Consider the following 24,934-nt stretch of genomic DNA (forward strand, 5'->3'; position numbering starts at 1 on the left):
GTGGATGAAATCCAAAGGCATTTAGAACTACTGTAAAGACCACAAGCCATTTCCCCCATCACATTTTTCTTTTCTTTTTCTGTTGTTCTCCTTTCTCATAAGGGCGAAAACCTCTCCTAAATCACCTTTTTTTTCAGTGCCGTTGTAACTGTGAACCATGGCTAAATGCATGGTTATAAGTCAAGGATCACTCGTATTTCATTGATTTTTTTTTTTTAAAGAGAGGGAATAGCACAGAAAATGGGATCTGGAATAAACATAACCTGGACAGGGGGAAAAAAGAGTGAAGATGTGGTTTCATTTATTTATTGAAGCTTTACTTTATTTCCCCTGATTCTGTCGTAACCAGAACTTGAAATGTTTTCAGTACATAAGTTAAAAACAACAATATTCCACATAGGACATGAAGTTGCACTCTTGATACAGGGCACACACAATGCACCCGATGTACATCAGAACATTATACTGTATATGTATATATATGTATATTACACAACCAAATACAGCAGTTTTAAAACTTCAGTGAAACTCACGTGATGGAAATGCCACACTGGGACACTCAGGTTTACAATCATACAATATGCAGTTCTGGGTTTTTTGCTTTTTAAAAGAGCAAAGAAGAGAAGGATGGTCCTAAAATTACATCTTTAGCAGCATCCTCCCACACACACACACAAAACCCAGGATCTGTTGCAGACCCATCCTTCTTTTCATTCCAAGAAGTCACTTAAACTCTTTGCTGCAAATTACGTCCCGGAGCCTTTAAAGCAGACCTCAGAAATGCAAGCAAACATCTGGATTTAAATCTTTCGCATTCCACAAAATGTAGACTAGCCTCGCTCACTCACATTCAGTTCAGTGCTGCTCTCCATCCATCCCCTACCTTAAAGGGAAAAAAATTGTCAAGATGTAACAATGGAATGGAGAAGAAAAAACAATGAGCACAATTTATGAGAGACCTGGAAGGATTCAGGTATAAAAGGAGACGGGACAATATGCGTCGGAGGAACGGGACTCCTGCAGCCTTCGCGAAATACAGGCCACGTCCTGGATTGCTGTGGCTTGCGGGAACTCGGGAGAAATCCACGTCTTTAAATCTTACTCCGGGCTTTCAGTTGTCTACAAGTGGGAGCTGAGTTTTGATGCCCTTTGCCCCACCTTGAAACACCTTTGCAGTCGTCATTGGTGGGATATCCCTTGGCCTGTTGTTTCCGCTGTGTGTCAAGCTGATGCGAGCCTGCTGGGAGAATTGGATGTCTTCCCCAAAGTGGAAGGAAAGCTGAGCTAGAAGAATTTAGCAGAGGCCTCTCTCCAGATGTGGCGGTTTGGGCTTTTTCTGCAGGATTAGGAAGAGCAAAAGCCAGCCGTGCGGAATGCTGGTGTGCTGATGCCTATCCGAGCTCCAAACCTTTGGGTTTTCAACCGGGATTGGAGCAACGCTATAAATAGAAGCTACCGCTGGCAAAGACCGGGATGCTAAGGACAGCAAACCACCAGCAAAGGGATCTGGTTAACAAGTGGAAACAGAAGAGGGTTTCTAAGGGGAGCACCCCAAAATTCTATCAGTAGAAGTCACCCCCACTCCTATCTCAGACTCTAGGGCAGATCCAACATAAGCAACCAACTAAGCAAGGATTCCTTCCTTGAGCGCCAAAGGAGGAAGCATGTCAAAAACCTGTTTCCATGGCGCCCTCTCCTGGAGGCCACGGGAACTACAGGAGCCCAACATTTGAGAATCACACACACACACACACACACACACACACACACACACACACACAGAATACAGAGGGAGGGAGATGGATTTTCTTGTGGACTCTGTAAATCACCCAACAGCTCACTAGCAGCTCTGTCTTTTCCCAAAGAATGAAAAACCAGCATCCATCGAGCCAAAGTGAATGGAGAACACTCCCCTACACACCCAACATCAACCTGTCCTTAGAAACACACGCACACACGCACACACAAGACACCAGCGGCTGATCATCAAAGGTGTGAGAAGCAGCCCAGAGGCGGCTTCTCCAAATGGGAGGATGTTGAAGAATATTGTGGTTGCCCTCAAGGTGGCTTGTTGCTGCCATGTAGGCCTTCACGTTCATGAATGGTGGAAATATGGCAGCACCTCACAGACAACCTTCCACCTACTTCATGTGGACAAACCAGAGAAAGGCTCCGTGAGGTTGACAAACCAGAGAGATGGGATCGATCAATCTTGGTCAACCAGTTGAGCAACCACGTCAACCGCAGTGGTGGATTTGTTCTTCTTTACACCTCCGGAGTTAGGTCAGCTTACTGGTTTTATTCAGAACATATTGCATTGAAACCACACAGGAGGTCCCAGAACTGGTCCAGGGAACCAGGAATCTGGGCCCGGTTGGCTTGCACACAGCATCTCAGGGTCCAAAACTACAAAAGGTCAGCTCCTGCCTACCTTTAAATATCTTTCTCTGCCTAACAGGACGAATCAAACCAGGCCTTCTGGGTCTACAAAATTCCTTTCTCCAGAATGACCAGCTCTGCAGAAAAATTAAAAGCTCTTATCTGCCCCTCTGTTCCATTGCAACTCGGGCCCACATCCTATTTCACATTTCATGGCTGTTGAAAAAAAAGGGGGATTCTGGCTGCTTAAAATAGCCCACGATAATGTGTGGAGGGTTCTTCCGGCCCTTCACACAAGGACCTCCTGTCCTGGTCCCCAAGGACTCTCCCTGCCTTGCACGGAGGAATCTCCCCAGACTGGGGGTGGGGAGGGGGGCAAAGCCAGGGCTTGCATGCCCAAAGTCTGAGGAAGTGGTTGGGTGTCCTTGAGGCTGCAGAAGGAGACCAGCGCCTTTGGATGGACAAGTTCTACAGGCTGCTTAGCACAGCACAGACACAGTTGAACAGCAATCATGCAGGGTTATTGCAGAGTCTATGGGGGGAGTCTGTTGCTTTAAAAGCCCATCTGAAGTCTTAAAGACGGTCCCCGAGGTGGGTTTCTCAGCCTTTTGCCTCCGCCAGCCTCTTCTCTCCATCCTGGTCCTGGCCAAGCAGGTGGTGGAGCTATTCAGCAGCCATTTGGTCAATGTGGTCACTCAGCAGCTTGTACTGCTCTGAAAGGAGAATCAAAAGGAGAACCAGCTAAGAGATCTTTAGAAACAAGGTCGGGTCAAGACAGCAGCGGGGAGAACGGCTTGGCGCTCCATTCAGCAGGAACTGGTCCACCCTAGAGGATGGAAATCCCTAGACCAGGGAGGGCCCCAAACTACCTCCCTCAACTTGGTTCCCTCTAATGCACTAGACTAGACCAAGGCTATTTCCAACCTTGTCAACTTTAAGACTTGTGGACTACTTGCTATGCTGGCTGAGGAATTCTGGGAGTTGAAGTCCACAAGTCTTAAAGTTGACAAGTTTGGAGACATCTGCCCTAGACATTCATCTCCCTCAACTTGGTTCCCTCTAATGCGCTAGACTAGACCAAGGCTATTTCCAACCTTGTCAACTTTAAGACTTGTGGACTAATTAATATGCTGGCTGAGGAATTCTGGGAGTTGAAGTCCACAAGTCTTAAAGTTGACAAGTTTGGAGACATCTGCCCTAGACATTCACCTCCCTCAACTTGGTTCCTTCTAATGCACTAGACTAGACCAAGGCTATTACCAACCTTGTCAACTTTAAGACTTGTGGACTAATTGCTATGCTGGCTGAGGAATTCTGGGAGTTGAAGTCCACGATCCTTAAAAGTTGACAAACTTGGGCAACCCTGCACCAGACCAAAACGGTTCCACGACATCTGTCACCGGCATTGCAAGAGCAGCAAATTGTCCATTATTCGATTTACAGTTTGGGCTATTTCTGCCTACTCCTTATGTCAAAACCATTCTTCTTGAATTGATGTCCTCCAGATGTCTGGGGATCAGCTTCAGTTATGCGAAGGATGGGAGGCACACATCTGGGGTGGCAGCAGGCAGCCGAAGGCAAAGCAAAAGGCTAAGATGGGAGCATCTAAATCCCCAAAACAGCTTTTTCTGTGCCAACCTGAAGATGTGTGGACCAACTCCCATATTGGTTGAGGGATTCTGGGAACTGAAGTCCACTGGAAGTTGCTCCTTCAGTCTCAGCGGAGTGATCTTTAGAGCAGTGATTCTCCACCTTGGGAGATTGAGGTGTGCACTTCAACTCCCAGCAAGGCCGACTGGGGAATTCTGGGATTTGAAGTCCACACCTCTGAAAGGTGCCCAGATTAAGAAACATAGCTCTGAAGGGAAATTGCCCTTCGTCTTATCCCCTTTCTCTTTCCCCAAGATGTCTCTGCCTTTGCAGAGACCCCTGGGCCTTTCCCAGCCCGACTTACCTTCATCCAGGTTGCCAATCACTGCCTGCTTCTTCAAGAAATCGTTGCAAAGCTTCTTGTTCAGCCCAAAAGCCAGCATGTTATGAGTGAAAGTTCTGGTCAAGGAAAGGAAACAGAAGTCAGAACAAGCCAGAAATCTGGCTTCGGAGGTTTGTTGGTTCAATCCAGTTGAAAGAAACAAACAAGAAACAAAGGTCAGATACAGTTTCGCGTGAGACGCCGAAAAAGCAATGCTGGATTGAACTGACCAAGAATCTAATCAGGATTCCACATTTAAGTTGTGGAAGTCAAAAGGAAGACACGGGGACAGCGGGCATCCCTGTCTTGTGCCTTTCTTAATATTGATCTTCTCAGTCATCTCCCAGACATTTATTATCACCTTTGCATTTTCTTTATATCGCCTTAATTATGTTAATAAATCTCTCCCCAAAGTCCTTTAACTGTGTTAACATGAATTGCCATTCCACATTATCAAATGCTTTCTGTGCATCTAGGAAGACCAATGGGACCCAGATGTGGCGGATCTGCACAGCCCCAATCAAGGATCAGCCATGGTTTCCAGCTACATTTCTGCTGTCCTCAAAGCCCGCCCCCCCAATTTCACCCCTTCAATTTTTCCCAGGCAAAACAGAACATTAATTTGCATCCTGTCTTCCAGGGGTGACCCCAGCCCAAGCGGGTCAAGTGGGTAGACCCCACTACCTACCCAAGCCACTACTGGAGGCTCCTGGAGGCTCATTAAAAAGATGATAATCAGAACTAAGTCAGCTGGAGAGTCAGAACTTTGGCCATCTCTGTGCTGTGAAGTTTATGTTATCCCCAGTCCCCAAAATAAATCCATAAAGCAGGCAGGGGGGTAGATCTTTCCAATTCACTCTTGGTTGGTGGCTTTGAGCCCTACCTAGTCTGAGCTAAAAGCAAGCCCGCCCACCCACCCCTTTTACACATTGCATATATTTATTTCAAGATATGGCTGATTTGACTTTTATTAGAAGAGGTGATTCAAGCCATTTGCTGCTCATTTCTGGTGATCCAGAAGAAGCTTCTCCAGATACGTCCAATTCCCATTATTGGGATTCCCAGAAGACAAGTCTAGACCTTCAGAAGTCCAGAAAGAAGTAGAAGGCCAGCATAGACCTTCTGAGAAAGTGCAAGGCAAATGACACACTGCATTGGGGAGCCTGGAGAGGAGAAGATATTGTGGGTGCATAGATTTCCAGTATGATTTATGGCACGCGTTTAAAGAATAATTACTGTCTTAATAGAGAGAGAGGAGAAAGAGGGAGAGGGAGGAGAGAGAGGAGAGAGAGAAAGAGAGAGGAGGGAGAGAGGAGAGAGAAAGAGAGAAAGAAAGAGAGGAGAGAGAGAGAGAGAGAGAGAGAAAGGAGGAGGAGGAGAGGAGGAGGAGGGGAAGGGGAGGAGGAGGAGGAGGAGGAGGAGGAGGAGGAGAAGAAGAAGAAGAAGAAGAAGAAGAAGAAGAAGAAGAAGAAGAAGAAGAAGAAGAAGAAGAAGAAGAAGAAGAAGAAGAAGAACAACAACAACAACAACAACAACAACAACAACAACAACAACAAATCTCGGAAGGCTGTGAAAGTTCGTCTTCTTTTTCTCACTTACTTGAAAACATGGCTGGTTTTGGTACTTACCCCAACTGTCCAAAGGTGATATTCTCATTAAAACGGAGGCTATCGTTCCGTTCTTCTTGGGTCATGTGGCACCACTTCTCCCTGCAAACACAGGTGGGGAACATGGAGCCAGGGTCCCTTGCACAATTGATTGGCACATCGTTTGTCAAAATTGGCAGGCATTGATGGGAGCAAGGTTGAAGGGCACAGCCTGCTTTCCCATACTAGCTATCAATTGTGGCAACCGCTCGGGAGATGTTTCCAAGGCCACCTCCCAAGGTGGGTTGCGTCTGGCCAATTTGAGGTCCTGTATCTGAGCTTGTGTCACTCCAAACTTGGCAACTTTAAGACTTGTGGACTTCAACTCCCAGAATTCTTTGGCATAGCTGGCTGGAGAATGCTGGGAATTGAAGTCCACAAGTCTTAAAGTTGCCAAATTTGGGGATCCCTGCCGTATGAAGTCCAAAGACGAATTTTAAATAAGTTTCCCTTCCATTTGTGGATTGCATCTGTGGTTATCTAGCTTCTTGAGAGTCCTCTTTCAAAAGCAAGCTCAACTTTACAAGTGGAGACGTTTCTGCAGGAAGTCATCTCGGTTGCCACCCTAATGGCGACTAATGTGACACACCCCGCCAGTCCCTTACAAGCCATCTGTTGTGTGGTGTGCAGGAAAGGAGAAAGCCAAACACACAGCAAGAGGGGAAGGAATGAAGTGGAAAGGAGAAAGGTTCAAAAGGAAACCCCAATTCCCAACCTCTTAAGGTCCAACTGAAGTCTATCTTTCTCCCGATAACCTGATCGAAATGTTAGCTTTAAAGCTGAGCTCCCTCCATCGAGAATTAAGCTTTCTGGAGCTGGCGAAGCGCTTGCTTTTCCCCGCAACCCTGACAAAAACAGGTCACCGCTTCAGAGAAAGGAGGACCCAGGTTCCCCCAAAGGAGACAGAAGGGGGCCCCGATAGAGACCGGATGAAAAGAAACACGCATCTTAAAAAATCCAGCCTGCTGTTCTTAGAAATAAGTTTTTTTTTTTAAAAAAAAAGGGTTTCCTAAGAGAGAAATAAAAACAATGCGGAGCTGCAGGTTGCAAGAAGGACTGGCGGCTGCAAGTCCCAAACCAGCTCTTCCAATCATTTGGGGAGCGTTTTAAGCTCCTCGTATTCCTTCCTTTGATTTTTAAATGCAAGGATCTTGCGAGCAATTTTTTTTAAGCTCGAGGGGATTTGAAATTAAAAACCTTTTGCACGCTACTTCCTGAGAGATGAGCTGATCTATGCTGGTCTTACAGAGAAGGGAACTTCCCTAGAGAATGAGGCTGGGGCCAATTTCTCCTGGTTTGGCCAGGAGGAGACCAGAGCTCCAGCACTTCAAGGCTTCAGGTCTTGGTATATGGCCTCCTGGCCCCCATCTGTATGACTGGAGGACGTGCAATGGAGACTGTGTGTGCAAACCCCCTAGGACAGTGGTGGTGAACCTTTTGCACTTGGGGGGGGTCAACAATTCAGACCCTGCTGGTGTGTTTTACACAGAGAGAGAGAGAGAGACAAAAGAACTCTCTCTTTCCAGACCACCTCTGCAGATCCTCTGGAGTTCACACAAGAGTGTTTTGTTCTCACGGGGTCTCCGAAGGTTGTGAAAACCACGTGAGAATATTGGCACATTTTTGTGGGGCCACAAAAGTATCACAAGGGCAAGGCCCTCTTCCACACCTTCCAGAGGGTGCAGAGGTGTGTCACCCAAAATGGCGTGGCAGCTCACCAGTTCTCATAGGTTCACCACCATCACCGCTCTAGGAAGGAGAGCAAACCAGCCTCGGATGTGGGCAGGATAAAACACCAGTAAGGGGGGCAGGGAACACAGAGTATCACCATCAGTGTAAGAGGGAACTTACTCAGAAGAGGAGATGTTTAAAGTCCAGACAGTTAACAAAGGAAGGGAAGGGAAGGGAAGGGAGAGACAGAATATATCAGCCAGTCACCAAAGGCGCTCAGAAGCCAAAAGGAAGGAAGGAGGGAAAAGGGAAACCAAAACAAAACACTGAAACTTTAGAACTGCTTACAGACTCAAAGCAGCAGCCACTTTCCAAAAACTTACCCCTGTTGCCGAGACGCAAAAGTGGCAAAACCAAATTAACTAAACGTGATACTTGGTGTAACGCCGTCTTACGGGGATGGAAACGTTGAATGCAAATCCAGAAGACTATAAACACTACTCGACCCATATATATTTTTTAAGATAAACTGTGGCCCACCACCTCTGGCAGGGAATCAGAAGATGGGCTCCTATGCTGGAAGACAACCCAAAGGTAGTTTAAGGCAGGCCTGGCTGCCTATTAGTTTAGCGTGAAAAATTTCCTTCATTTTAATCCGATTTCTTTTGTGTTGCAGCTTTCCAAAACAAGGCAAATTTTAGTCACGAGGCCAAAGATGTCCATTTGAGAGGCCCCCGGGGCAGCCTTGGTCCTCTGAATTTGGTCCAAGAGAGACCCACAGGAATAAAAGAGGCAGCTCCACCGGGCCAAAGAAAAGCAAATTTCAATAGAAATGAACTCAATAAATGAATGAGTGAACACGTTCCGTCGTCTAACAGGATTTCTCATCCCCGTTGGCAGGAGGCAAATTTTTGGACTGGGGTAACCATTTAGGGGGGAGGGGAAAGAAAGGGAAGAAAGTAAAGGTGGGAAGACACACCTCTTTTCCTCTTCCTCCCCAGTGTCCCCTCTGGAGTGGCAGCAGGAAGGGCCAAGAGAAGTCACATGTACATGCAAGAAGGATGGAAGGAAGGAAGGAAGGAAGGAAGGAAGGAAGGAAGGAAGGAAAGGATGGAGGAAATGAACGAAGAAAAAAAAGAACAGGATTACAGGCATTGAGAGAGAGAAAGGGAGAGAGAGAAAGAGAGAGAGAGAGAATTAGTTTTTTCAACCCACCCACAAGACAGTACAAGGGTGAAGGTCCTTCCCACCAATCTCCCCTTCCTAATCCAAAGAGGAACATCTGAGAGCAGCTCGGCCACAAACGAACAGAAGGAGCCATCCTGACCAGGGAGTGTGAAGGCCACAGAGAGATGGGAAACCTTCTCTCCGGCCAACCTTTCCTCCCCTCACCCTCCTCCAAAGCCAGAGGAGGCCCCAAGAGACGTTACCTGGTGGTGGGAGACCGTTTCCGCCTCTCGCAGTGGACGGCATCAAAGAAAGCCGCGTTCCAGAACCTCAGAGTGTGCCTACAAAACCGGGATGAAGACACCGAGAGTTGCTTGGGATAGTGAGATGGGTGGCATATCCATTTAATAAATAAATGAAAGATGGAGCCTGGAGGCCGGTGCCAACAACAGCCGGGTTCTGGGTGGTTGGAAGGACCCTGTGCTGAGCTGCTCTGAAGGCCACAGCTGACTTTCTGTGGAGGCTGTGAAGATTGAGGCGGCCATTGTTGTGGCCTATCGGGTTATGGCCCCTCCAGATGAGGCAGCAGCATGGGAGTCAGGGTCAGGATCAAGGCAACCTGAGAGCTCCAAGGGGGAAGAGGGAGGGAGGGAGGGAGGGAGAGAGAGAGAGAGAGATGGAGCCTCGGCCATCTGTCAGCCCTCAGATGGAGAGTCAACAGCCCCCAGGTCTGGAGGTGGCTGATGAGGAAGAGGAAGAGGAACAGCCGGGTCCAGTGCCTGATGCATGGATGCCCAGAAGGCAGAGGAGAGGAGAGCAGTGGAATTCTATGGGCTGGGCCTTGAGATGGAAGAGCCACTGCTGCTAGTGAGGCCCCACCTTAACTCTGGGGATAAAAGGCAGGGGGCGGAGATGAACAGATGTGCCAGGCGGACTTAAATTAGCCTGCAGTGAGAGAGAAACCTTTTGCCGGAGCTGCCAGCATTCCTAATAAAGGAATCATTGATTTAACTTCAGCTGGGTCAGAACCGCCACCTTCTCTGTCCTTACCAGATGGGCTGTTGCTTGAGGTGCATGTACAGGTAGATCTTCTCCCCGTTTCTTTCTTCCTCCTCCTCGGGACTGTAGAGGGAAACTGCACAGAGAGGGACATTCAGAGCACGGGGCCTTAGAGTGGGCAGACCCCCCTTCCGCCTTCTTTGTCTTGCTGGAGAGATCCGGAGCTTCCACCAAGGACCACCAACTACCTGGGCTGGATCTGCTTACCTGATTTCTGCATTCTCTCCCTGGGCTTCTCTTCGCCATCCCTAGAAGAAGAGCACAGAGGTGGGATTCAGCCCAGCGGAGCAGAGGAGCCAAGCCCCCCTCTGCCACGGAAGGCTCAAGGGCAGCCCATCCTTGGCTCCAATCCATGCAGGGACCACGATCGGCTGCTTCTACAGAGTCGATTCCACAACCCAAACTGCGTCCAATGTTATTGTCGAGTCCGAAACTGACACCTGCATAGCCATTTTATTTAGCCTTATTATAGATTCCTTTTCCTTCTTTCTCTTTGCTGGTTACGGGGGTGGGGGGAAGGGTTTCAGGTTTACCACATTCCTAAGGCGGGAGGCGTGGCGATAGAGAGAGTTGTTGAGGCTAAGTGGTTCTCCTTCCCGTGGGAACAAAAGCCGACCCTGCTGAGACCTGGAGGTGGAAATTAATGACACCAGGCAAACGTTGATTTACGTCTATTGGGGAATGTGACTTTTGGGAGGCGGTTTCTAATTTCCAATATTAATGTGGTATAATTCCGGGTTATGACAGATCCAGAATTACAGCAGACTTTTCCAATTTGATACTTTCCTAAATAAAACAGACTGTTTAGAAGACAGACCTTGCCCTTTTCTCTTTAAATGGATTTCATCACTTGGAAACCTGACAGTCATGACGTTCTCCCTGACCCTCAGATAAAATCCGCTTTCCTGCCAGTTCCACCCTCTGATTTTATTCCTGCCTTTGGGAATCTCAGGGGACACTCCAATTCCTTGAGAATTTACAGGGGACAAAGCAGACGCATCCTTTGGAGTCCGCCCTAAATCTTCGCACGGGGACTCACTCGCTCTTCCTGGTCCCGCTGGGACCCCTCAGTTTGCTTTCAAAGCTCCCGAAAAACCCTTTCATGTTCTCCGTCTTGGCCGAGGTGTTTTTCAGCAGCCGTTCCGCAATGTCCTTCTTCTCGGCCAGCCAGCTGTTGGCGGATTTCAGGTAGGAATCAATGCTTCCCGCGGCTTTCTCCTTGCACTCTGGGGGGAGAGTTTGGGGCTTCCCTAGACAAAGATCAAGCGGGAAAAGAAACAGTTTTAACCCGGTCTTTCTCAAACTTGGCAACTTTCAGACACGTGGACTTCAACTCCCAGAATTCCCCAGTCAGAATAGGGAGCGACCCGTCTCCAGTCTCGTAGAAAGAGAGCCACTTCTTTTCTTTTTAAAACAAGCCAGGTTACTAGTCCACATGGCAGCCTATAAATAGGCAGGATTCCTTTTTTTTTTAATTTAAAAAAAAATACTTCTTGGAAGGCCCATGGCTCCTGCTGGAGACAAACCACTCCTCTGGCTTTGACTTTTGCTACACTTACCGATGTAGTAGTAAGTAAAGCACATGGTCATCAGGTTTTTGGCAGGGCTGAAGTCATCCATCTGGTAGCATCTACAAAGCCAAAGAGGAAAGTGGGTGAAAAGTGTAGAGGGAGGGACCTTATTCCAGGGAGCGTGGCTCAAAAAATTGGTTTTCCAGCACTTTGCAGAGGGTTGGATTAGAGAGCAGCGTTTCTCAAGCTGGCTGGGGAATCCCGGGAGTTGAAGTCCACCCATCTTCAAGTTTGAGAAACGCTAGTTTGAGGGTCTCTGATCTTCCAAACCCCGTAATTCTATGATTCTGTGCTTTGGCCCAGGGTCCTTCCAAGGAATGAATTACAGGGCCAGAATGGAAGTGTGAGTGTGTATGTAAGAGAGAGACAGAGACAGACAGAGACAGAGACAGAAAGAGACAGAGATAGAGAGATACAAAGAGAGAGAGAGAAAGAGAGAGACAGAGAGAAAGAGACAGAGAGAGACAGAGCGAAAGACAGAGACAGAGAGGCAGAGAAAGAGACAGAGATAGAGACACAGAGAGACAGAGAAAGAGAAAGAGACAAAGAAAAAGAGACAGAGAGACACACACAAAGAGAGAGAGGGACAGAGAGAGACAGAGACAGAGAGAAAGAGACAGAGATACAGAGACACAAAGAGAGAGACAGAAAAAGAGAGAGAGACAGAGAGAAAGAAAGAGACAGAGACAGACGGAATGCTTGGAAGATCAGGGATTTAAGGAAATCTAGCCAAAATATTTGGTGGATCTGGCTGTGCAGAAAGTCCACTGAATTAAGTCTTGTTGAAACACACACACACACACACACACACACACACACACACACAAAAGATGACTGGGCTTACTCACTCAAACAGCACAACAGCAAAGGACTGCACCAGGCGATAGAAAGTCTGCTCAGAAACACACTTGGAATTGCAGCGCTGTGAAGGAACCGACAACGGACAAAGTTAGGAATAGCAAGATGGTAGACTGTGCTTTTCCATGTAGGTTCACAGGGACTCTTAACAAATCCTAGAAGTTGTTCTGAAGCAGGCTGGAATTGCACTGCATTGCCAATGCTAAGCCGGGCGCGTTCCCTGAGATCCACGGCATGCCAGATTTAGCAAAGCGGTTTCATCCTAAATGCTTCCTTACCTGGGCGCTGACGTATCTGGCGAACCACTCTCTGCCTTTCGTGTTCTCGCCACTGCACAGCTCCCCGAATCTGGCTTGCTCCTCTTGGTCAAACTCCTCTCTGAAATCACACACCAGCACCCATCACACCTTTGCACGCCTATAAATAGAAATATCTGCTTCCAGACTGCAGACCGGGCCCCTCTTACCTGCCTGCCTGCCTGCCTGCCTACATTGCTGCTTGTCCTGCCTTCAGGTACTTCGGAAAAAAGGTTGACACCCTCCCCTTCTCATTGTGGCCACCTCTATGGACTGGGTCTCTTGAAGCAGAAGGAACTGAGATTCCTACAGACCAACAATGAAGGCTTCTCTGCAAAAGACCCTCTCCCAGGACAGTTATACCCCAAGCTTTAAAGGCAGCAGGTGGCCCACAAAATTTCATTCCTCCTTTAAAACAGTGGTCGCCAACTGGTGGGCCAGGGACCACTGGTGGTCTGTGAGAAAATTTGGGTGGTCCGCAGAGAAATGTCACCCCCCAAAGCAATTAATCCAGGCTGCGCAGGAACACAAGGCTTGCGTCGCTTGTATTGCGAACAACCTGAGGTAGTGAGGGGTAGTGAGGATTTAAAATTGTGAGTTTGGTGGTCCCTGAGGTCCAAAAGGTTGGCGACCCCTGGTTGAAAACATATGGATGCCTGCAAGTTATCACCAGGTAAATCCCTGTCCTCAGAAACCACAGGACCTGCCCTTTTCTATTCACTCAAAACAAAGAGAAAATTGTGTAACTGCGGATCGTGGCATCTGCCAGGGTAAATAAACAGGTTTCCCAAAGGCATCAAAAAGGATAGGAAGTTGACTGCGGTAATTTATCCTCAACCTCAGTTCCAGGAGTTTGTAAAAAAACAACCCAGCTTCAAAAAGAGAGCTCTTGTCCGGCGAATTTTATTACACTTATAAGGTGATTTAGTTCCAAGGACTCCCTGCATATTACAGGGGCGTGCAATAAATCCAGGAAATTAAAACATCCGTAGAAATAGTAAGGTAGCATATACAAATAAGTGAACTCGGTGACAATGGAGGAAACAGTAAGCATGCATAGGAGCATTAAGTTTCCTCCAGAACAGGGGTCTCCAACCTTGGCAACTTTAAGTCTTATGGACTTCAACTCCCAGAATTCCTCAGGCAGCTTTGCCAAGGTTGGAGACCCCTGCTCCAGAACAACTCTCTATTCTGGAATAAAACCAGTGGATAAAAGAGCTTCCAAAGCAGTACTTCTCAACCATGACAACTTTAAGAGGGGTAGACTTCAACTCCCAGAATTTCCCAGCCAGAGGAGAGAATTCAGAGAGTTGAAGTCCACCCCTCTTATTTTTACCCTATGACTATCATTAGGTGTTGTACCTTATGATTTTTGACCAATGTATATGTGATGACCTAGGGTGGGATACAAAACGAACACAGTCACAGAAAACAGGTGAAGCCCCTTTTATTCCTTCACTTTCCTCCCAAGCTCCGAATATCCTTGACTGAAGACAAAAAAACTCCCACACAAACAGTTACAAGAAGGAGGAAAAAAGCAGTACAAACCAGGCAAGATAAGGGCTGGAGGACGTCCACAGACACACAGTGGGAAGGACGCCAAACTCAGAGAGGAACCATAAACTAGAAATATTTCCACGCTTTGTTTCCAGTGCTCGCCTGTATGCATGTCCGGTCTCTTATTCAGTTGTCACAGCTGCAGCCCATGAAGTGGATCAAGGCCCTCTCCTCCCCAGTAGACCACATCTTTCCTTTATCCTCTCCTCCCTGCGTGCCCTAGGATGCAGAGGGGATGGGCCTGGGTCCTCCTCTGCCCAGCTGGCCTCAGCCCTTCCCCAGCCTCCTCCACAACCTCGGGAGCCACACTTCCACTCCCTGTTCCTCCCCCTCATTCTCCACCAGGGACATGACAGTATCTTTTCTTTTTATGTACATTGAGAGCATATGCGCCAAGACCAATTCCTTGTGTGTCTAATCACACTTGGCCAATAAAAGAATTCATTCAATCATTCACTCAAGTTGTCATGGTTGAAAAAACACGGTTCCAGCAGGAAGCCGCTCCATAGGATTGTTGCCATTATTACAGAAATGTTAGCATCTCTGGGGCTTTGAACTTGCCATGACGTGGATGTATTTTAATAATAAAGGGTGCAGGAGCTATCCACGCTATACAGAGACTACTTCGAAGGTGTTCCTCTCCTGCCAAGGAATTAAGCCTCTGGACCTTGGCACCTGTCAATCTCGGTCTTTCCACCATGGGAAAGAGGTCAATGGATGAATTTGTATGCACAGAAGGTGAACAGAAAAACCCCTTGTTTGTTTCTGTTCAGAAGGATCTAGTTGGCTCAAAAAGTCTAATCGAAGTCCAGGCATAGCCCTGTTCCAAGGGGCTTGCAGGAACTGCTTGGGCTTCCAAAATAATTGGCTAAAACTGCAGATCTTTCGGTTAAGTTGCCTGAAATAAAATGAAGAATTAAAGGACTTATCCATGGAGACAGGATGTTAAGGTGTACAGTGGAGAAATATTGCCTTGGGCTACTTGCCTTTCTTATTCAATCCATTCTTTAACATTTCACATTAAAAGCTTTGCTCCAAAGCACGGGGTCTTTCCCTGCTTCTGCAGAGGGAGGGCCACCCCTTTTGGTGCCACCCAAGTGCAAGTTGCACAGGGAATATTCTGGATAGCTCCAGAACCCCAATCGAGCTCCAAGCAAGCGAGGAAGCCAAGCCAGCCCCCCCCCCCTTTTCCCCCCAGTTTCCATCACATTAACTCAGAGCAGGTTGACTCAGAATGCCGCAAGCTTTGCTGAGATCCAGTCGGGATTTTATTTGATGTCTGAGCCAAAGATGGCTGGCAGGAGCTATCAGGTCTGCCCTGCCAGGTCTCCCAATGTCAGAGCTCCAACAAATCCACCCCCCATTCAAATCAAAAGTCTCTAGCCGCATCCTACCTGTCAGTGAATACTTCAGCTTCAGCCATAACAACAGAAGAGCAAACAATAGATACAAACTCAACCACACCAAACTTGATTTCAGGAAATACGACTTCAGCAACAGAGGAGTCAATGCCTGGAACGCCCTACCTGACTTTGATGTTACATCCTCAAACCCCCAAAACTTTAACCTTAAGCTGTCCACTATTGACCTCACCCCTTTCCTAAGAGGTCTGTAGGGGGCGTGCATAAGCGCACCAACGTGCCTACCGTCCCTGTCCTATTGTTTCTTTTATTTTTCTTATATGTATCCATGTAATCATAACTATGTTTATACTTATACCTATTATCTTGTAAGCGATTGACAAATCAAATAAAATGTAAAAATATGTAAAATCTCTCAGAGTAAAAAAAAAAAACTTGATTTATTAGGAGTGACCATGTCAGCATTAGATGGGTGCAGCCGACTCTGAGACACATCATTCATTTCCCCTTTGACCCTGGTCTTCCCCTCACCCTCTGGACGTACTGTATATTCTCCAATGGGACACCTCCATAGCCAAGAGTCATCAATCATGCTCTCCACTAATATTCTTGCGTGCTGACAACTTTAGGCTGCCAGGGTGTTCCTCCCCACTTCCAGGGTCCCACGGGGGCTCCTGCAACACTCACCCACCGGTGAAGATCTTCTCCACGTATTGGCGCACAAATTCCCGCTGTTCGGCCAGCGCTTCCCCCCGAGTGGACTCCGTGCTCTGGTTGGACGAGTAGGACTCCGAGGAAGAGCGCCGGTGGTTATTCCAGCTCGGGTGGGTGGGCGAGTCGGTCGTGTCGTTCTCGCTGTCGGCTGACTCGGTGGCATCGCTCTCCTCGGCCGCAGGGCCCGCCTCGCGGCGATCCAGCCCTGCGTGGCCGTTGGCGGTCGAGGGGCCGGTGGGGACCGATTCAGAGGTGTCCGTGGTAGACAGTTCAGAGTCGAAGTCAATGAGGTTTCCCACCGGGACGTCCATCACCTCCATGGTTCATGTGAAGGTGCCGGAATCGAGGACTCAAATTCTCTTTTGGGGGAAGGCTGGAGGCCACCAGGAACAAGCCATGTTCTAGATCAGAACTCCTCTCTGGCCAGGATGCTAGAAGATTCCTGGGGGAAAGAAAAGAAGATGTCAACTCATAAAATATTTCTATGGTCTTTTTAGAGTTGCCAACAGAAAGGGAGGGAGGGAAGGGGTTTGAAAGAGCAGCACGGCAGCTTGGAAACTGAAACTGCATTCCATAAATAGTTTGGAAGTTTGGCTCAAGACTCATGATTTAATTGGGGTAACTGCCAGAATCCTGACAATTGTGGTTAATCATGGAAGCCCAATGGATTATTTATGGGTGGTCCTTGACTTGCAACCACCATTGAGCCCAAAACTTCTCCCGCTAAGTGAGACAGTTCAGTGAGTTTGGCCCCATTGTACGACCTTCCACAGCTGTTAAGTGAATCGTTAAGTCAGCAACATAATCGTTAAGTGACATCAGGCTTCCCCAATGACTTTGCTTGTCAGAAGGTCACAAAAGAAATGGTCACACAGAAATGAGTCTTTGGGACCCTGCAAGGCCTCCTGCTCCAAGCGGCTGTTGCCGGCAAAGACTCATTTTTGGCGGAGTTTGGGGGAGAGAAAGAAAGACTCCTGCGGCTTCTGCTGCTTTCCTTGCATGAAGCCAAAAGTCTCTTTTTCTCTGTCTCCCCCTGAGAACGGAGCTGGAGATGGTATCCTGCAATCCCAAAATAAAGAACGATAGATTGGTAGGAAAACGGGATGGGGAATTTTCCTGCAGACTTTTGGGGGGATTTTCCCAGGGTCTCTGGTCCACGGGATTTAAAAGTATGAGTTTGGTGGTCCCTGAGGTCCAAAAGGTTGGCAACCCCTGGCTTAAGAGGGCTGTAAAGCACTTTGAAGTGGCGTATAAGTCTAAGGGCTATTGCTAGTGCTAGTACCATCAACTCAGTGGACATGGATTTGGACTAACTCGGGGGATAATGGAAGACAGGGGAGTCTGGCATGCTGTGGTCCATGGGGTCGCACAGAGTCCGACACAATTTAGCACCTGAACAGCAACAACAACAAAATACAGTGCACACTTTGAGGCCACGTAGCTGCCTACACTCCTCTCCTCTCTCAAAGCTTGGCCACTTCCCCAGAGCCCCATCAAAAGCTGCCATGGAAAGGCCATTTTAAATTTATCTATAGAAATGTAAACACAAACAATATGCAGCTAGCACTACACTAATAACATAAGGGAAAAAGGAAATTAACGGTTATGTGTATCTCCATAGTATAGCTTGTATGGCCAAGAAAGTTGCACTGTGTTCAATGGTTTTTAATGTTTATTCAATAAAATTTATTATAAAAAAAAAATTGTTTGAAAAGAAAGGCCATTTTAAATTTCTAAAGACATCCTTAAAAGGGTTTTTGGAGTGGGATTCTCCACTTTGGTCGATCTTCTGGATCAATATTTCTTCATTCAGTTGAGGTGCAATTGATCGTTTCAGGCCTGGGTTTCTCGTTTCCCCTTTCTTTGCTCCCTTTCATCGCTTCAGCCGGTCACCTTCTGCCCCTGATCTCTGGGACAGCCCTACATTTTTGTTCCTGTAAACAGACTCTGCGTCCACTTCAGTATCCTGCTTGAAAGAAGCCAAGCTAGAAAGGGGCCAGGGGGTTCTCTCTGAAGCCGACAGCTGCAATCTAAGCCACTTCACAACCGGCATTTAAAAGGCTGCTGGGCCCACCTCCTTCCTCACAATGGCACTTTTAAAAACAGGCCGTTATCACGCGTCAGCGAGAGGTGCAATTTGCCTGATTACGGCGTTAAAACCCGCAGGCCCATCTGTGCCCTCTGCCCGACAAAGAACAGCAGAACGTCACGCAATTCAGGCAGTGCCAACTGACTGGCATGGGTAAATAGGGAGGCAACAGACAACTCTGCCCACAGCCAGCTGGCTGAGTCTTGGCAGGCTGATATCTGCAAGGGAAGGTTTTCCAAAAGAGCCAGGGTGTCGAAAAGAAAGTCAAGACAGGGGCTGGAACAGCACTATCAAAAATCTATTTTTATGTGCCGACAAGGGGAGCAAGAAAGCATAAATGAGTACAGTCACTTGGTGGGTCCCATCTCTGCTTGGGGTCCCTGTACCCCCCCACCCAACAAAAACACATTTTTAGGAAAAGCGACAGAGTGGGGAGTCAACCATACCAGGAATGGAGATGGGCCACCACCGAGAAGGTCTGTTTTTTGTGGTTCTGCTGCCCAAAGTCCATCCCGAATATAGTGGCTGGTTTTCCCACAACACCAACTTCCCAGAGCCATTTTAGGCTTTTGTGTGTGATGTGACTCTGTGATGACCCGGAGTGTAACACAAACGTAACAAAATCCAAAATGTAAATAAATGTCCTTTAATGCCTCAAACTTGGCCCCACTGTTCAAATAATTCTCAGCTGGAGATAAAACTTAAGTCAAAAATAGTCTTCAAAAGAAAGCAATATAGCCCAAACTTAATGAGCAGAGAGAGGTGAAATAAAAAAACCAAAACAAACTACAATGAAGGAAATTTCACAACGGACCAGGATAAGTAATTACCAACTTCAAGGAGATAACAAGGCACAGTCTGATGGAAGGACGCCAACCAAGATAACTTCAACCCGAAATAAAACATGCTTTGCTTCTGGCAATGCTGTGTTTTAACTGTCTCTCTTATATACTATTCTCCCCAGCTGCAACCAATGAAGGGGATCATGGCCACTTCCTCTCTCGTAAGCCAAGTTGTTTCCTTCTCCATTCCTCCCTGCATGTTCTAGGATGAAGAGGGGATGGGCCTTCCTCTGACTGCCCAGCTGGCCTCTGCCCTTCTCCAGCCTCCTCCACAACCTCCACTCCCTGTCGGTTGTTCTTCCTCTCCCTCAGAGTGCGACTCTAACAAGGGCATGACAGACTCCACCCAGAAAGCACAACATGGAACTGGAATGCTTCAGGGCCCCAAACAATTCCATCCTCTCCTTTGTAGGTGAACTTCCATTTGTCCATGGAGATTCTCAGTCCTCCAGATCATGGTTGTCCCAAAGGTGCTTTCCAAAAGGCAACTGGACTTTCTGCTTTTTCTTTGAAGACATTTCACTTCTCATCCAAGAAGCTTCTTCGGTTCTGACTGAATGGGGGAAGAGGGAAGGGTTTGTATTCTTGCATATTTGTATTCAAGGATTTACACTCCTTGCAGGCAGCTGGTCATTTGCATTCTTCCTGAGAGCCGTTGAGGCCTCTTGGAGGCTTATCTGTGCCCTCAAGGTCACCTGAATCAGGGTGCAAACGGGTGTGCGACCTTCTTGGCACCGCTGAAAAGACTTGTCTTGTAAACAGGGGATAAGAGCCCATTTCTACTCCGTGGATTTGCCACTGACAGCTCTTCCTCCCTTCTCCACCCTCCTCCCCGGTCTCTCGCTGGCACCGGCGCCCACATCCAGCCTCCCGCTCTGCTTGGTGCTTTGGGGAGCTGAACGGGGCCACATCTCAAGCTGAAAACCTAAATTATTTCCCCAGCTGGGCTCTGCCCTCTCCCCGGCTGAGCAGCCTCACGATTCCTCCTTCTTTTGCACCGGGCCCTCTCACCGCAAATAATTATCCCCTTTCAAGGAACGCAAAGATGATGTAGTACCATCTGCTCCTGCTGAATCGACCTGCTCTTTGCTCCTGACAGGAAGGCGGATGAGCCGTCCCAGGCACCCCCCCACGCCCCCCCCCATCAGCCTGCAAAGCTGCATGAAAGAATTCAGCCGCTTTGGCAGGCAGGCGAAACTAAGCATCTCACGACTGCAGCTCTGCCCGAGAGTCCTCTTTGCAAATCACACACGCACGCACACATGAGCACAATCCGTGCCCCATGGATGGGGGAATCTGGAAGTGGCATTCAGTTCAGACTGGGGGTGGTGGTTCGAAGGTGCAATTGTGGCGTTTAAGTTACAGAAAAGTGGGGAGTCTCAAATGCTGCCAAAGTCAACCTCCCCTCTCATTAAACCTGACAGAATTGCCCCCAAGGTGCAACGGAAGAAGCATTTGCAAGAAATTAAGGATGATAAATAAAAAATGGAGGGAAGGAGGAAAGATAAGAGAAAGACAAGCAGGCAGGAAGGCAAGTAGAAAAGAAGGGAGGGAAGGAAGGGAGGGAGAAGGGAAGGGAAGGGAAGGAAAGAAGGGAAGAAGGAAGGGAGGGAGGGAGAAGGGAAGGGAAGAGAAGGAAGGAAAGAAGGAAGGAAGCAGGGGAGGAAGAAGGGGAGAGAAGGAACAAAGGAAGGAAGAAAGGAAAGGGAGGGAGGGAAGGATAGGAGGAGGGAAGGAAGGAAAGAAGGAAGGAAGGGAAGGGAGGAGGGAAGGGAGGAAGGAAGAAGGGAAGGGAAGGGAAGGGAAGGGGAAGGAAGGAAGAAAGGAAGGAAGGAAGGAAGGAAGGATACAATTAAAAACAAACAGATATGGCTTCAGTCCAAAGTTTACAAAAATCCTTCATCTTCATGGAGGCATCCTCGCTTTTTCATCTCTTGAAGCGCCAGTCCACCTACGAGACGTGCCCTGTTTTATTTCTTCAGCTGACAAAAGCCGGATTTCAAGCCCATGAAGAATCCGACCGACAGACGATGGCAGGAACAGTGAAGAAAAGTTACGCCTCTTCCGTTTAATCCATGGTCCATCGCAAACCCCCCACCCCACGCCCACCCACCCCCAACACAGCCTTGAGACAGAGCAAAGTCTCAGCCCCTCCACCAATTCCACCCCGTTTCCTCCTTGCCCTGCAAGGCTGCCCTCCAAGGTCGAGGGACGCAACATTACCTGCTCCTGGGCTACCCTTCGTATCGAGGAGAGCTACGGATGCGAGCAGGAGAAAAACTCATCCCGGCCCAGAGAAGCGCGGGGGGGGCGGAGAGCATTCCTACACAACCGGCTGAACAATTCAGCACGGTTTCCATTTGCTGCGTGGTGGTGCACGGGGGGCGTCGCCAGCCTCCCATTCCAAGGGAGACCCAGAGATACACTGAACCGCAGCCCTGAGCCCCCATCCCCAGACCTCCGGGACAGGCTGAGAGCCAGCCAGCCGTGCCAGGGAACGTCCCGTGATGGAGTAAACACGAAGTCAGTTCACACAACGGAGTTTTCTTGAGAGACCTCACGACCCAGGACTGTGGTCCCAAGGAGATCCTTAAAGAGATTTACTGACCCACAACAAAAACCCACCACAATTCTGAGAAGTGCTTGAGCAGCTACACCAAGGCCCTCTTCCTGGCTGGTAAGGGAGGAGATATCTCCACCTGAGATCCAGGTATGGTCGGCAGCTCCAACCTCCGCACCCCTGGTGGCCTGTGAGAATGGAGCAGACCACAGGGTGAGGAGTGCAGGAGATGGACTTACCCACAAGCCCCGGGGGGGGTGGGGGGAGATCCGGAGCCGGCCAGCTGGCTTGGGCACCTCTGGATAGAAAGCAGGCAGGAAAGGAGGACAGCTGGAGAGAGAGTGAGCAAGTCCCAACTTCACACCCGAGAAACGAAGTGTAGAGGATGATCCAAAAACAAACACGTCCCTCTGCTCTTCTCCCAGTTAACCTGCTTGAAACCACGTCAGAGAAGGGGGAGCAGAAATCTCCCAGTGACTCACACTCAGTGACATTTGAGAGAGAGAGAGAGAGAATCAGCGCAGCCGAGGCAGAAGGGAAATCTTATCAGGATTTAGCAGAGTGGTTCCTTCTTCCGTGTAAAATGCCAAACTGGGGCAGAAGTGGAAGGCACCCACCACAAGCGACTCTCAACGGCTGACCTTGGATGGACCGCAGCGGAAAGACCTTGTTGCAAGATTAACCAGACAAAACAAAAGGGTTTAATCTCAGGGCCCCACCTTCCCCCAAACTGTAAGCCCGGCGGGAGCTCCTGGCACACACAAAGCGAGTCTCTGCGTCAAAGTTGTGCGGTGAATGCTCCCCTGGGAAATTCTAGGCAACACGTCGAATGAGCATCTATCTTGGCTTGTTGCGACCCGGGATAGCAAACCACCTCTCTGCATCACAGGCAGGCGATGGGTTTGCATTCCCAAAGATCACAAAAACCATATTCCCCTGCAAGGCTAACGTCCTGTGCAGGTCTACTCAGTGGCTATGAAGCTTAAAGTTGAGTAGGAGCTCTTGTGAGATGTGACTGAATACTATTTGCACACACACACACGTACACAGAGTGCAAAGAGGAGCAAGAAAGTGATTAGGGGACTGGAGGCTAAAGTGCATCATGCAAGGAAAACAGCAGAAGCCGCAGAAGTCTTTCTTTCTCTCCCCAAACTCTGCCAGAAATGAGTCTTTGGGACCCTGCAAGGCCTCCTGCCCCAAGAGGCTGTTGCCGGCAAAGACTCATTTTTGGCGGAGTTTGGGGGAGAGAAAGAAAGACTTCTGCGGCTTCTGCTGTTTTCCTTGCATGAAGCCAAAAGTCTCTCTCTCTCTCTCCCCCTGAGAACGGAGCTGGAGACGGTCTCCTGCGATCCCAAATAAAGAATGATTGATCATGATCGATCAGTAGGAAAATGGGGTGGGGAACTATCCTGCAGACTTTTTTGGGAGGATTTTCCCAGGGTCTCTGCTCCATGGGATTTAAAATTATGAGTTTGGTGGTCCCTGAGGTCCAAAAGGTTGGCGACCCCTGCCCCAAAGCACTTGAGGGAAGGACCGGAAGTAATGGAAGGCTAACAAAGAGAGATCTAACCTAGAATGGAGGAGAAATTTCTTGACAGGAAGAAGAACAAATCAATGGAGCAGCTTGCCTAAGAAAATATGGGTGCTCAATCACTGGAGGTTTTGAAGAGACTGGGCTGCCATTTGTCCGCAATGCTATAGGGCAGAGATCCCCAAACTTGGCAACTTTAAGCCTTGTGGACTTCAACTCCCAGAATCCTCCGGCCAGATGTCCACAAGTCTTAAAGTGGCCAAGTTTGGGGACCTCTGCTATCAATCAGGCTCTCCTGCTTGGGCAGGAGAGTTGGACTACAAGACCTCTTCCAACAAGGTCCCTTCCAACTCGGTTCCTCTGCAATCTTATTCCCAACAGAGCCCAAATATGCTCCCACTCCTCCGTCCCAGCGTGCATTCCTCAAAGCACAGGACATCTCGGCTCTGCCTTGAGACCCAGCGCTCGCCTCTGGATCTGATACGGAGATTGTCGGGTTCAAAAGGTCTGCGTGGGATGAGGGCAGCTGGCAGCAGCCCCTTTGGAAACCCTCCACGTCGCTTTAGGCAGAGCTGGCAGGCTCAACTGAGGCACAGCCACAGCCTCCCCGCCCCCACTCTAGCGCCTGAAAACGAGCAGCGTCTGTTTGAGCGGAGCCAGGTGGACAGGCCACGCGTGGTCCCCAGCACAGCTTGAGATGGCCACCCCCGCAGGAGGCTGTCGGCGCCGACAGCTGCCACCCCTTCGCGGTGCAAGGACCTTCCAGCACTGGGGAGAGGGCGGGGTCTGCCGAGCCCTTCACCCCAGCATATTCTAGGAACAGACAAGGGGCCTCCCATCGTGCTGTGCATTTGGGGAGCTGCAGGCTGTGGGTTTCTTCCTTTCCAAGGGTGTCATCTCCATTCTTGATCAGAAATCCTGGTTAAATGCAAACCTACAAAGCCGGCTGACCATTGCCTCGCTCCTTCTTTTGGGGAGCCCCTTGATATTCAACTCCCACCCACCCCCCATTCCTGGACGTTTGACAGCAACGCCTAGAAATCTGGGATAATTTGCAAGCTAGCAAATGCTCTCTCCGCTGCTCGTTCGTCCCCCACCGCCCCCCGAATGAAACAAATCTGGCTCAATCACACCCCAATGTAGTGTGTGATGATGTTTTGCTGTCAGTTCTTTGCCTTCATCACTTTTGGGCTTCCTTTGGGAAATCAACCAAATAGCAGTGGTGGGAGGAAGAAAGCGAAGGGAACAACTACCAGTTCTCTCTTTCTGTTGCTCCACCAGCTTCCTAAGCCAGTAAAAATAATTTCTTGCAATGAGGCAGGAAATGAACAGCCAGCCAGTCGGGCTCTAACTTCATTTCATCCGGGCCTGATGAAAGCTAACCCAGCTCTTATTCATCCTGTCTTGGACAGATCTGAATTTTGGGTTGCTTCCAGCGTGGAAGCCTGTTTTTTTTTTTCTTCGTTCAGAAGGTAGGACTTAGGCCAAGGGTGGGCAACTATGGCCTCTTTACGACCTGTGGATTTCAAGTCCCGGAATTCTGCAAGCAGAGGACTTCTGGAGCATCTCAATCAATCAGAATTGAGCTGGAAGGAACCTTGGAGGTCTTCTAGTCCAACCCCGTTCAAGCAGGAGACCTGGATCCTTTCAGACCAATTTCT

General features: G+C 48.7%; 1 protein-coding gene across 3 annotated transcripts in view; it reads right to left on the reverse strand.

Moving 5' to 3' along the window:
• Positions 1-292: 292 nt before the first annotated feature.
• KIAA0513 (KIAA0513 ortholog) overlaps positions 293-24,934 on the reverse strand; it is a 31,450-nt gene continuing 6,808 nt past the window's right edge. For 2 of the 3 annotated variants that reach the window (XM_087940747.1, XM_087940748.1), the window contains exons 3-13: positions 16,225-16,693; positions 12,602-12,701; positions 12,314-12,387; positions 11,454-11,524; positions 10,934-11,144; positions 10,102-10,142; positions 9,886-9,970; positions 9,099-9,176; positions 5,980-6,060; positions 4,334-4,428; positions 293-3,092 (exon numbers count right to left, since the gene is read on the reverse strand). In XM_087940747.1, coding sequence (XP_087796873.1) covers positions 3,043-3,092; positions 4,334-4,428; positions 5,980-6,060; positions 9,099-9,176; positions 9,886-9,970; positions 10,102-10,142; positions 10,934-11,144; positions 11,454-11,524; positions 12,314-12,387; positions 12,602-12,701; positions 16,225-16,571 — 1,233 coding nt within the window. In that variant the 5' untranslated portion in view covers positions 16,572-16,693 and the 3' untranslated portion in view covers positions 293-3,042. Of the gene's footprint in view, positions 3,093-4,333; positions 4,429-5,979; positions 6,061-8,647; positions 8,678-9,098; positions 9,177-9,885; positions 9,971-10,101; positions 10,143-10,933; positions 11,145-11,453; positions 11,525-12,313; positions 12,388-12,601; positions 12,702-16,224; positions 16,694-24,934 lie in introns of all 3 variants that reach the window. The other variant, XM_087940746.1, reaches the window with a different exon arrangement.

This window comes from Pseudonaja textilis, chromosome 11, assembly GCF_049901715.1.
Source record: "Pseudonaja textilis isolate UNSWEBS1 chromosome 11, rPseTex1.2, whole genome shotgun sequence".
NCBI lineage: Eukaryota > Metazoa > Chordata > Lepidosauria > Squamata > Elapidae > Pseudonaja > Pseudonaja textilis.